Raw genomic sequence first — 13,249 nt, 5'->3', positions numbered from 1 at the left:
ATGAGGCTGAATTCACCCCCACTGCAGGGGTTGGGGTGCTGGGAGGGGAAGGGTTGAGGGTCTGCTGCCCCTCTGGATGTTCTATGGGTAACCCGGGGGGCGTGGGAGCTTGGGAGGGAAGCCCTCAGCCCTCCCCTTGGCAATGGGAGCTGCTGGAAGGCTGTGGAGCACATCCAGCTGGCCCTGCTCGCTGCCTTAATGGTTTTCCATGGCCAAGACGAGGCGTTTCCCCTCCAGGTGCCGACAACGGGTCGTGATGCAGCCCGATGTCACCCCAAAGCCCCGGGACCTGCTCATCCCTATGGGTGCGAGCTGGATGGAGGACACCGGTTCTCACTGTGACCTTCGGGGATGCGGGACCACTATATGCCACGGCCCCATCCTTGCCGTGGGGGACAAGCGGAGGGCATCCCGCCGCTCTGCCGTGGGGGGATTTCATTCGGGAGTGGCACGGATGTGCCGCCGGGTCCCCTCTCCCCGTTAGCGTTGGCCTCGGGCCAGGGAAGCGCTCCAGGGCGATGCGCGACATTTGTTTGTGCACTTCCAGCTTTTCCTCTCTCCCGCCCCCCCCCCCCCCCCCCCCCCCCCCCCCCCCCCCTCGTCCGCCCTGCAGCTCTCCTGGGGACACGGAGTCATGTTTCTGCCCGGCTGCGGGGAGCGGAGGGGAGAGGCCGGGGCCCCCCTGCCCGGCCCGGCCCGGCCCCAGCTGGCGGCTCTCCCGGCTCCGGGGGCGGCCCCGCGGTACCCGGCCCGGAGGAGGATGGGGATGCGGGAAGAGGAGGAAGGGAAGTGGGGGGTCGGGGGGGAAGGCGGGGGAGTCGTGCACGACCCCAGGCCGGATTTTGGGGTAAGCCCCCATTGGCCGGTGCCGAGCTCGGGGGATCCAATGGCAGCGCGACCGCGGTTTGAGCCCGCCCCGTCCCGTCCCGCCCCGCCGGCTCCGGTCCGTTCCGTCGGGGTCCGCTCGGCTCCGCTGAGCTGCGCGGGATGCGGGTGGCGGTGGCCGTGCTGGTGGCGTCCGCGGTGGCGGCGGTGGCGGCTGCGTTGCCCCGAGCGGAGCTGCTCCCCTACGGGGCGGCCCTCGGGGACGGCCGGCTGCGGCACGGAGACGACGAGAGCTCCCCCGGAGTGGTCCTGCGGCCCCCGCTGCGCCTCTACGGCCGCGCTGCCCGCCGCCTCTTCGTGAGTCCGCTCCCTCCGGCCCTCCCTCCGTTCCTCTCTCTTTCTCTCTGTCTTTCCGTCTCTCCATCCCTCTTCCTTCCGTCGGTCCGTCGCTCCGTCCCTCCATGCCTCCCTCCATCCCTCCACACCCTCTGTCACTTCCTCCGTTCCTCCTTCCTTCTGTCCCTCTCTCCTTCCATCCCTCCATCTCTCTCTCCTTCCCTCTCTTTCCATCCCTCCCTCCATCCCCCTCCCTTTCTCCCTGGCCCTTAACACCCGTGTTCCCCATTCCCTCTCCCCCTCCCAGCACCCCTACACGTGTCTTTTCTGCGCCCACACATTTCTACACTCCACTCATTCTTTCCAACCTCTGCTCACCCCATGCGCCTCGTCTCCATCCGTCCTCCAGGCCTTTCCCCTCCCTGCATCCCACCCAACCCTCCTCCTGTAGGGAACAAGGAGCCCTTTTCCCCTTTCCCCTGCAGCTGTTCCCTGCCAGCAGCTGGCTCTGGGCTTGGAGCAGCCCGAGAGGTCTTTGTTTGGGGCCACGCGGCCTTGGGGCTGTCAGCACAGAGCTGCTCAGGCGGACACCATGGGAAGTGGGTGACACCAGGAGGGTGGTTGCCCCTCCTCCAGCTCCCCAACCCCCTGTGCTGCACTCCCCACAGGTGGGCACCAACGGGGTCATCTCCACCCAAGATTTCCCCGGGGAAACCCAATACGTGGACGACGACTTCCCGACAGATTTCCCCGTCATCGCTCCCTTCCTGGCCGACCTCGACACCTCTGGGGGCAGAGGGGACGTCTACTACCGGCAGGACCACGCTCCGGCCGTGCTGGAGCGGGTGGCAGGATACGTGCACGCCGGCTTCCCAAGCACCACCGGCACCTTCGCACCCAGCAGTGTCTTCATCACCACCTGGGAGGACGTGGGAGCCCACGGGGAGCCCCCCGGCAAGGTGGGGTTGGATGCCCCCATAGAACCATACAATCACAGGACTGTAGAGCTGTGGAATCGTAGAATGGTGGAAATCACAGCACTGAGTTGGAAGGGACCTTCAATGGTCATCTGGGATGGGTTTTCCTGGTGCAGAGCCCAAAACGGGGAGACAGAGCTTCTCCTCTTTGCTCGCTGGTAGCGTTGGGTTTGTCCGTTGGCGCAACGATGTTTTGGGGAACGGTATCGCATTCCCCACCCCGGCGCTGATAAGGCTCCTGCGTGGGCAGATGCACAGCGCTGCCTTTCTGTGCTGGAGCTCTCTCCAAAAATGTGGGGTGGGAGCCAACGACCCACACGGTGACGGTCATGGTGACGCCGTGCCACCCCCAACCCATCCCCCCAGCGGGGCCCTTCGGCGGCGGAATGGGGAGAGCTGCGTGCAGGCGAGGAAGCCAGCGGGGTTTGGAAGGAAGCAGAGCACATTTTTTCCTCTTATTTAAAACTTGGGAAAGCAGCTGAAGAAATGCCATCGGAGGCCTCGCAGCGACCCTGCAGACAGCAGCAGTGCGGCCTCGTTTTCTTTGCCTAATTGTTTTCTTCCTCTCCAAGCAGTTGGATCAGGAGAGCGGAGCAGCTCGATGGAAACTTTGGTTTAAGAGCACCAAAATTCAGTTGGTGCATAACCTCCACCCTTAGCAAAAATTGCTGGCAACGTCCCCAAGCCCCACTTTTTTCTCCCCATTCTGTGCCACCCTCTAGCTCACATCGGGGCTGGGAGCTGAGCTCGCATCTGGGATTTGCCTCTACTCGCCCTGTGTCACTCGATGCCAGCGCATGGCTGTCCCCAAGGCCGATGCGTCACCCCCCCGTAATGCGTGGGGAAGGAATCCGCCCGGGGGGGGCTCACCCCCGGCCTTTTGGCTGCCTCTGCGGGGTCTGAATGCCCGAGTGTGAGCTGACAACAGGGCTCTTTGTGCCCCGGCTGCTGTGCGTGTGCTCTGCGTTGCAGCCCTGGGGGTGCTGTGGATTCTCCAGTGGCTAGTTAGGGTTGTGCTCGCCCCCGTGGCCCCTCTGCCTCGCTCAGGGCTGGCACGGCCCCAAGCCTATAGCACAGCCGTGGGGAAGGCAGGAGCACGTGCGTGTTTTTTCCGGAGGAAACCAAGCGACATTTGTTCTCCCATAGGAGCGCGGCTGCGGGTTTTCCTCCGGTGCTGATGGGAAAGTGGAGGGGGCCTGCTGGGGTCGGGCAGGATGGAGGGATGGGGATGGGAGCAAGGGGCTCGCAAGTGCCTGGGGTGCAGCTAATGGGCTGTCACCCGCTGCATGGCAGCTCCAAGGAACCTCTCCTGGGAGGTGTCAGCAGGGCAACAAAGGGCTTTGGGGGGGAGGAGTTCCCCTGTCTGCATGCATTTTTGAGGTGCAGTCACATCCTCAACTCCCTCTTTTGGAGGGTGCAGGGCTTTCAGGATGCTCCGCTATGGGATCCCCCATGACACTGGGGACATGGTCAGCGTGCATGGTGGGGATGGGTTGCTGGTTGGATTTGGTGATCTTGGATGTCTTTTCCAACCTTAATGATTCCACGGTTCTATGATTCTGTGAGTGAGCATGGTGGGGATGGGTTGATGGTTGGACTTGCTATTCTTGGTGGTCTCTTAAGAATCATCTTAATGATTCTATGATTGCATGATCTCTCCATCCTCTTGGCAGCTCAACACCTTCCAGGCCATTCTAGCCTACAATGAGGAGGACACCTATGCCATCTTCCTCTACCCCGAGGGCGGGCTCCAGTTCCTGGGGACGCGGCCCAAGGAGTCCTACAACGTGCAGCTGGAGCTGCCAGCCAGGGTGGGCTTCAGCCGCGGGGACAGCGACGATGGGAAGCGAGAGGGGCACTCGTACAGCGTGGCCAGCAGCCAGCAGGAACTGCAGCGGCTCGAGCGGTGCGTGCGGATCGGGGACAGGGAGCGGCCCCATTCCTTGGAATAAGGGTTTGGGGACCTTTGGTGTGCCCCCATCCCCTCCAGTTGCGATGCGTGTGTCTGTGCAGGGAGAGCAACGTGGGGGTGCCCGGAGTGTGGGTTTTCCATGTGGACACCCTGGAGAATGTGGAGCCAGGGGATGTCCCCGGTGCAGCGCTGAGTCCCGCGCCCCATGGCACCGATGGGACCCATGACACCCCGGTGCCCACTGAGCTTTTGGCCCAACCTGGCTCGAAGACAACATCACCACATCCGCACCCGGCGCTGCTCAGCATCGTCCCCTCTGGGCTGCCCGCGTCCCCGCTGGGGCAGGAACGGAGCCCCAGCTTGCACTCCATTGGGAACACTCCACAAGGCCACCCCGTGTCCTACAGCTCCGGGCAGCACGGCGTGGGCGTGGAGGAGGACGTGCACTTTAACACCAACGGTGAGAAGGGCCTTAGAGGGCATAGGTTGGCATCGCTGCCACCCCACAAGCTCCCTGAGCCCACACTGGGTGCCCAGGAGCTGTGACACAGTGCATGCAGGCAGTGAGCCCAGTGGTGGCTCTGTCCCCATGTCCCCAACCCACCCCCTGCTCCTCTCCAGTGTTCACCTACAGCGCGGGCAGCAGGGAGACGTGTGCCCAGCACCACAGGCGCTGCTCCCCGCACGCCTTCTGCACCGACTATGCCACCGGGCTCTGCTGCCACTGCCGGGCCGCCTACTATGGCAATGGGCGACAGTGCCTGCCTGAAGGTATGTGGGGTGGGCAATGGGGAAAGGGCATGGGGCATGGGGTTGGGTGGCCACTGCCAGGGCTGTTCTGTGTCCCCATCCAGGGGCCGTGCACCGCCTGAACGGGAAGGTGAGCGGCAGCCTGGCGGTGGGTCGGACGCCCGTCCGCTTCCAGGACGTCGACCTGCACGCCTACATCGTGGGCAGCGATGGCAGAGCCTACACAGCCATCAGTGGGGTGCCCATGCCTGCCGCCCGTGCCCTGCTGCCCCTGCTGCCCCTCGGAGGGCTCTTTGGGTGGCTCTTTGCCCTTGAGGAGCCCGGCTACGAGAACGGCTTCAGCATCACCGGTGAGTGGAGATGGGGGGTGGGGGATGTGGTATGGGGGATGACTTTTCTCCGTTGCTCTGATGGGTACAGCTCTTGTATTCAGCTCACTGCGTGCCCGCTGTGTGTCATGGGCTCTGTTGGGTGTGACAGAGAGGTTTGGGGGTGTGCTCCCTGCAGCGTTACAACCAAATCCTTTACATTCCCCTTTCTTGCCCAGGTGCTGAGTTCACCCAGAACCTGGAGGTGACTTTCTACCCTGGGGAAGAGCAGGTGCACATCACTCAGACAGCCGAAGGGCTGGGGACAGACAATTACTTAAGCCTGAGGACCCACATTGAGGGCCAGGTGCCTTTTGTCCCAGAGAACACCAGTGTCCACATCGCTCCCTACAAGGAGCTCTACCACTACTCCAGCTCAGGTATGAGCCGTGCTCTGTGAATCCCATTTTTTTTTTTGGCCCTGTCTTTGGTTTCTCTTATGCTGTCTGTATGTGCCCTGTTTGGGTCATCCCCCACAAAGTTGTGGATGCCCCAGAGAGTTGGAACTGGCTTTAAGATCCCTTCCAACCCAATCCAACTCAATTCCATCCAACCCTACCCAGCCCTACCCCATCCAATCCTACCCAATCCAACCCAACCCTACTCAACCCAACTCAATCCAACCCAATCCTACTCAGCCCTACCCAGCCCTACCCAATCCAACTCAACCCTACCCAACCTAACCCAACCCATGACTCTATGTGAATCTTTGATTCTATGATTCAAAACGCCCCATCACAATTTCCAGCATTTAAGACAGCCACCAGTGCTGAAGCCCATTTTCTGGGGTTCCCTTTGCAGCCGTGACGTCCTCTGCTCACCGCGACTACGTCCTCACCTCGGGTCCCACCAACCAGACCTGGTCCTACCGCCTGCGCCAGAACATCTCGGTGACGGGCTGCCCACACGCCCGCAGCCGCCTGCCCCCTGTCCAGCAGCTGAGTGTGGCACGTGTCTTTGCCCTCTACGATGGCCACGAGCAGGTCCTGCGCTACGCCCTCGCCAGCCGCATCGGCTCAGCACATGGTGAGCATGGGAGATAAACCCATCTGACACAGGTTAGTTTTATCTCTTTTTCCCTGCTCATGACCCTTTTTGCCCCTCAGATGATGCTGAGGTGCCACCGGTGAACCCGTGCCACGATGGCACGCATGGGTGCGAGGAGACAGCGCGCTGCCAGCCTGGCACAGGGCTGGGGTACACGTGCGAGTGCGCAGCTGGGTACCGCGGGGATGGACGGGGCTGCCAAGGTGAGGGGGGCTGTGTGCATGCAGAGGGCTCGGTGAATCCCCTCATTTGGGGTGCTTGTCAGAAGAGCTGTTGGTGAATCACAGGGGAAACTGAGGCAGGGGGGCTGGGGAGCCCTAGAGGCAGCTGAGGGCTGGAGGTGACCAGGGAAGTGGGGATGGAGGAAGAGGCAGCCATGGGATGGGCACTTTGGGGCAGGATGGCCAAAGCACTCGGACCCCAAAACATCAAAATTGGGGGCTTGTGTCAGGTGTCCCTCCACTACCGGGTGCCCAGTGTCTCTCCTTCCTGCAGATGTGGATGAGTGTGAGGAGGGCCTCAGCCAGTGCGGCCCTTTCTCTGTCTGCCTGAACGTGCCGGGCAGCTACCGGTGCGAGTGCCACAGTGGATACCAGCCAGCCGAGGACGGGCACGGCTGCGTGTGTAAGTGCCAGCCTCGCCATGTGGGGCACTGCATCACCAACCTCAGTGCCCCATGGGCCATTCCCCATCCATCCTTGTGTCCCCGCAGCGCTGACCCCTGCAGCTGACCCCTGCGAGGAGGGGAGGCACCCCTGTGCTCCGAGAGACCGGGCGCGCTGCCTGCCCCGTACCGGGGGCCAGCCCGCCTGCGAGTGCCTGCCCGGGTACGCCGGCGATGGCCGCGTCTGCTCTGGTACGGGCAGGATGGCTGGTGTGGCGGGGATACGCCAGTTGCCCTGCCCCAGCTGACCGTGTCCTGCCTTGCACAGATGTGAATGAGTGCACCCTAAACCCGTGTCACCCCGCCGCCACCTGCTACAACACGCCGGGCTCATTCTCCTGCCAGTGCCAGCCTGGATACGAAGGCGATGGCTTTCAGTGCACACACGGTAAGGCTGCGACGCGCATCCCCGTGCCAGCTCTGCCCAGCGTGGAATCCCCATCCTCACCGCTGGTGCTTTGGGTTTGCCGGCAGCACAAAGCAGCACGCAGCGGTTGACTCCATGTGAGCACGAGCGGCTGTACCCACGGACACCGGGGCACGTGCCGCAGTGTGACGAGCAAGGCAGCTACCGGCCCCTGCAGTGCCACAGCAGCAGCGGGCATTGCTGGTGCGTGGATGCCTCGGGGCAGGAGATCGCCGGCACCAGGACAGCAGCGGGCAGCACGCCGCCACGCTGCGGGAACCCAGGTGGGTGCCACCCTGCTGTGCTCATGGTGTGGGGATAAGGGGTCAGGTCCTTCAGCATTTCTATAGGATCAGACGAGGGGTTGGGGATCGAATCCATTGGCATTTCTGTGGGATTGATAATGGGATGGGGCTCGGGTCCTTTGGCATTTCTATGGGATCAACAGAGGGGGTGGGGGTCGGGTTCTTTGGCAATCTGTTGGCACCAACAGTGGATGGAAGCCATGTCCTTTGGCACTTCATTGGCATCTCTATGGGATTAGCGGAGGGGATGCAGCTTGCGTCTTATGGCACTTTGTTGGCATCCCTGTTGGATTGATGGAGGGGATGGGGTTTGGGTCCATTGGCATTTTGTTAGCATCTCTATGGAACTGGGGGAGGGAATGAGAGCCGGGTCCTTCAGCATTTCGTTGGACTGTCTGGGATTAGCAGAGAGGATGGGAATCAGGCCCTTCGGCATTTCACTGGCATCTCTAAGGGACTGATGAAGATGGTGGGGTTCAGATCCTTTGGCATCTTGTTGGCATTTCTATGGGATCAGTGGAAGAAATGGGAGTCAGGTCCTTTGGCATTTCGTTGGTGTCTCTGTGGGACTGATGGAGGAAATGGGCACTGGGAACTTCCAGCATTTTGCTGGCATCTCTATGGGATCGGCAGACACCTAGGTGCTGGGGCAAAGCCTGGCAGGCTGTGTGGCTGAGCTGTGGGACAGAGGGGGCTGAGTGGAGGCTGAGCCCCCACTGCCATCAAGGCCTTGGCCACCAGCAGGGTGGGGACAGGGCAAGTGGAGGGGACCCTTTGCAGGCGCTGCCAAATGGCTGTTTGGGCACCTCAGGGGCTCCCGAGTCATTAGGGCCCCCTGGCCCACGGGGTTATAGCAGCGCGGGGTGCCCAGCTCCAAGCTCCCTCCTGGCCCCCTGTGCGCTGGAGGTGTTTCTCCACCAGCAGGATCCTCCCGGCAGCTGACGCCATGTGAGCACGAGCGGCTGTACCCGCGGGCGGTGCCACCGGGCCCCTCACCCGTGGGCAACGGGCACGTGCCGCAGTGCGACGAGCAGGGCGGATACCGGCCCCTGCAGTGCCACGGCAGCACCGGGCACTGCTGGTGCGTGGATGCCTCGGGGCAGGAGATCGCCGGCACCAGGACACCGCCGGGCAGCACGCCGCCGCGCTGCGGGAACCCAGGTGGGTGACCCCGGGGCCGTCCTCCCCAAAGCATCCCAGCCCCATCACGAGCGTGGAGGAGCACACAGCAAAGAGCGGCGGCTCCGGCGAAGCCCCTGCACCCGCGGGCAGGTGGGTGACGGTCACCATTCCCGTGCCAGAGCCCTCGGAGCGTCCCCCGACCATGTGCGAGCGCTGGCGGCAGAGCCTGCTGGAGCACTACGGCGGCAGCCCCCGCGGCGACCAGTACGTGCCGCAGTGCGATGCGCAGGGACACTTCAACCCACTGCAGTGCCACGGGGACAGCGGGTACTGCTGGTGCGTGGACGAGAGCGGCAGGGAGATCCAAGGCACGCGCTCGGAGCCTGGCAGCCCCCCGCCATGTAAGAGCTCCGGGACCCCGTGCCCCGAGTGCCATCCGCCATGATGCGCTCGGAGCCATCTCTTTCCTCGTCCCCTCCGTGCTGTGCCCAGGTCTCCCCAGCGTCGCGCCGCCCAGTGTCCGGCCCTCGCCGCGTCCCGACGTGTCCCCGCCGGCCGCAGGGACCTTCCTGCTGTACGCCCAGGGCCAGCAGATCGGCTACCTGCCGCTCAACGGCACGCGGCTGCAGAAGGAGGCAGCCAAGACCCTGCTCTCCCTGCATGTAAAGTATCCCCGGGGATGGGGTTGGGAAGGGGATTTGGGGCTGCTGGAGGAGGTCACGACCTAGGTTGGTGGCGAAGAACCAGAACTCTCCAAAAATTCGCCTTTTTCCCTCCTCTGACTCCTCTGGGGATGTGTCCGTTCCACAGCTCCAGCATGGCCAGCCTGACGGAGAGAAACTCCCCTGCATGCTGGGAAGCAATACCCAGCTTGCCAAAAGCCCTCCCTTCCCCCATGCTGACGGTGATTCTCGGGCTGGCCCCGCTGTTGCAGAATTCTCTCCTTGAGCCCAAGGGTTTCAGACCCAGCTGGCCGTGGGTGTGCACCTGCAGCAGCTGCCATGGAGCCCTGCTGCAGGGGTCAGCGGGAGGCTCAAAGCAGGAGCCCGAAGTGGGATTTCCCTGGGGAAAAGGGATCTGAGCATCAGTCCCCATCGCTGCACCCTGCAGCATGCCCCAGATGCTGGCTGGTGGGATGAGGGTGCTGGCTGAGGCTCCCAGCCATGGTCCAGGCAGGATTTCACTGTGTCCCTTCCAACCCAGGGCTCCATCGTGGTAGGGATTGATTACGACTGTCGGGAGAAGACAATCTATTGGACCGACGTGGCCGGCCGAACCATCAGCCGGGCAAGCCTGGAGCCAGGCGCCGAGCCGGAGACCATTATCAACTCAGGTGTGTGCCCACTACCAGGGACACCTGCTCCAGGCCACCTCTCCTGCATCCATCCCACACTGTCCCCACGGGGACTCTGGCCCTGGGGATGGTGGCAGACCGGGAGCCACATGTCCCCATCGCTGACTGCAGGGCTCATCAGCCCCGAGGGGCTGGCTGTGGACCACCTGCGCAGAGCCATGTTCTGGACGGACAGCGGCCTGGATAAGATCGAGCGAGCGCAGCTGGACGGTTCCGAGCGACGGGTGCTCTTCGACACCGACCTCGTCAACCCTCGGGCCATCACGGTGGACCCCGTCCGAGGGTGAGACCCTAGGTCTAGAGGTTTTGCAAGACACTTTTAGGATGGCGTTTGCCCAATTTGCAATAGGAGTCGTATTTGGGGGAGTGTTTGAGGTGGGACTGGTTATGACCGGGGCGGCTTCTGGCTCCTTGCAGAGCCAAGACCCCGTCCTGGCCCTGGGAGCAGCTCTCCTCCACTGCACACCCTGCAGGAAGGACTGGCTCTGTTTCCCCCCCCCCCGCTCCCTCCTTTCATTTAATAATTCAGGGTTTGGCTAAACCTGCTGTTTCAGTGTCGGGATTATTTTTAAAAGCTTTGAACCACAATGTTGGAAAACACAAGCTGTGCCCCTAGGGTGCCGTCGCAATACAGAATGTGCTGCTCCTAAGACTCACCCTCGTCTAGAAGCTACAGTTCGGGTCGTAAACAAGTTTGACATAATTCTGGTTTTCTTTTAGTGATTTTTCAGCTCAAAGAAAAATCTATTCCAGGCAGCAGAAGGGAAAAACCAGGCTTCCCTCCTGATAAGAACCAGTCCTGAAGAGAAAGCCAGTGTTCTCCTTCCAGTCCTTACTGTTGCGTGTCCTGTTTGCTCACTATGTAATTATCTCCCAAGCAACCTTTACTGGACGGATTGGAATCGAGAAGCACCGAAAATCGAAACTTCCACCGTCAGTGGAGCCAACAGGAGGGTGCTGGTGAACAAGGACATCGGGTTGCCCAACGGCCTGACGTTCGACCCCTTCTCCAAGCTGCTGTGTTGGGCAGATGCAGGTAACTGCCCTGAGGATGGACCAGATGACCACACTAAGTGGGAAAAATAGCCAAGTCTTTAGCCCGGTGGTACCTGCAGTCCACTCCATCCCCCCCTTCCACTGTGCTGGTCCAAAAGACTTGAAGTGTGACTGGGCTGGGGGGGATTTGCAGCTTCTGCATCCTGCTGCCAAATTAATGGATACACTGAGCGTGTGTTTATTTGTTTGCATGGCCTGGTAACCGTCTTGCTTTTGACAAGGAACAAAGAACCTGGAGTGCACGTTCCCTGACGGAGCAGGCAGGCGCATCATACAGAACAACCTCAACTACCCCTTCAGCATCATTAGTTACGCCAATCACTTCTACCACACCGACTGGAGACGGTAAGGGGAGAAAACCCACTCCAGAAGGGGAAAACAAGCGTTGCCCCCAGGCTGCTCCGGGCTTGAAACCTCACCTAAAACCTCTCTGGCCTCAGCCTTCTGCAGAGCCATGCTGGGCAGCAGCCGTTTGTGAAGCTTCCTTAAAGCAAAGAGCAAACACTTGTTTAGAAACAACTCCATCTTCCCGGGAGGGACAGAAATAGTGCGGTTGTTTTTTTTTTCTAACTAGAACTTGGCCCGGGGTTCTGAATCCAGATTAAGTCAAAGGAAAGATGCTGTCCTCAGTTGTTCCCTCTCCCCACCACCAAAGGCAGCGGGGTCATCAGGACCTCGCCTCTCTTCCCGCTCCAGCTGGAAGCTCTCAAACTTCAGTCAGATCTTAGCAGATTATAACAAACACTTAAGTGCTTGCCACGCTTGGCCGAGGCTCTCAGGGAGATAATCTCTCCTTGGAAGGCTGGCTCTGTAATTCTGCGTCACCAACGAGCAGCTCATGGAAGCCAGGGGGGCACATTTCTTTTGGCTTGTTCTGCAGGTGTTCAGACCCCTCCTTGTAGCTGCCTCCGTCCTTAACTGCGCGTGGATGGGGTAAGAGAGGAAAAAAGAAACACACACAGAAATAAAACGTTTCTCTTCTGTCAACAGGGATGGTGTGATCGCTGTCAATAAAGAAACCGGCTCCTTCACCGACGAGTATCTCCCAGAGCACCGATCTCACCTCTATGGAATCACAGCAGCTTACCCCTACTGCCCCGGAGGTAAAACACGAGACAACCCAACCCTCCTTTCTCTAGCCTGTTAGATGGCAGACAAGCTCAGGAGATCCATTTCTCTCTGCAGCAAGGAAATAGCCCTGACATCTTCGCACCCAAAGGGAGCTCAGACCCAGAAAACTGTCACTGCATGCGGCGAAGGGGGGAAGCCCTTCACCAAGGCCAACGAAGCAACCTTCCGTCCTGCCAAAGATTATGTGGTTTTCAAGTTATACCTCAGGTCTTTACTACTGTATTTTTTTTTTTTTAAAGTGAAAAATATTAGAAGAAATGGTCCTGTGAATCTTAAGGCCATTACTCTAACTCTTGCTTATGCAAGTAAATTTAAAGTGTAGCTTTCTTATTCAAATGCTTTATTTTATTGGGAGAAGGATGGATTAATTGTTTTTAATAGTTTGACAATCCGACCATCAGGTCCTTTTATCCAAAAACAAGCACAAATGGGAAGCTTTGGATGCGGTATCTTGCCAGACCTAAGTCACCTACAGCCCTGTAGAAGACCGTGTACGTTCAGAGAAAGGTGCAGAACAGTTTTGTGATACAGCAAAGGCGCTGAACTTTTTCCAGAAGACAATTCTGTATTCTCCACACTGCCTCCATGCATGTCTTTTAGTATTTATATTAGAAGAATATGCTAGAAGAATCGAGCTGTTCATGCCTGTTGGTCCCCCTAAGTGCCTTCATTGACCTACCCGCCGTCGACCAACACATGTTCAGAAATACATTTTAAGTTGTTATGCTTCACTTTTTCTAGGTTATTTCATTAACTGAATAAAAATGGCTACGTTTCTTTTTGGATTTAGTTCTTAAGCATTTCAGTCGTAGGGCAGACCGCAGAGAAGCAGCATCAAGCAAGCCAGGAGCAAGCTGGTCGTGGGGCATGGCCTCAGCAAAAGAGCCTTTATGAAACGCTCCCTTTCTCAACTCAAAGCCAAACACAATGGGGGAAGAAATAAAAACCACCACCAACCACAGAGAACCATCTTTGCCAACACACAGCTCATCACAC

At 59.8% G+C, this 13,249-nt stretch overlaps 1 protein-coding gene across 2 annotated transcripts; it reads left to right on the top strand.

Moving 5' to 3' along the window:
* Window positions 836-13,038, top strand: NID2 (nidogen 2). Of its 2 annotated transcripts, XR_002440196.1 has the most exons (23): window positions 836-1,182; window positions 1,830-2,120; window positions 3,812-4,044; window positions 4,152-4,510; window positions 4,672-4,821; window positions 4,905-5,150; window positions 5,348-5,548; window positions 5,970-6,194; window positions 6,275-6,418; window positions 6,711-6,839; window positions 6,928-7,071; window positions 7,148-7,267; window positions 7,354-7,569; window positions 8,515-8,751; window positions 8,892-9,113; window positions 9,205-9,374; window positions 9,916-10,045; window positions 10,178-10,349; window positions 10,945-11,102; window positions 11,344-11,467; window positions 12,113-12,225; window positions 12,308-12,460; window positions 12,655-13,038. XR_002440196.1 is itself a non-coding variant. In XM_021401493.1 (22 exons), exons 1-22 carry the CDS (start codon window positions 988-990, stop codon window positions 12,316-12,318), a joined length of 3,990 nt encoding a protein of 1,329 aa, XP_021257168.1. In that variant the 5' UTR covers window positions 836-987; the 3' UTR covers window positions 12,319-13,038. The 2 variants fall into 2 exon arrangements, 1 of the variants encoding a protein (XP_021257168.1); XM_021401493.1 differs by having other exon boundaries at window positions 12,308-13,038.

Source organism: Numida meleagris, chromosome 6 (genome assembly GCF_002078875.1).
Source record: "Numida meleagris isolate 19003 breed g44 Domestic line chromosome 6, NumMel1.0, whole genome shotgun sequence".
NCBI lineage: Eukaryota > Metazoa > Chordata > Aves > Galliformes > Numididae > Numida > Numida meleagris.
Note: the sequence above shows the minus strand (reverse complement) of the source record. Positions and strands in the feature narration are given on the sequence as shown.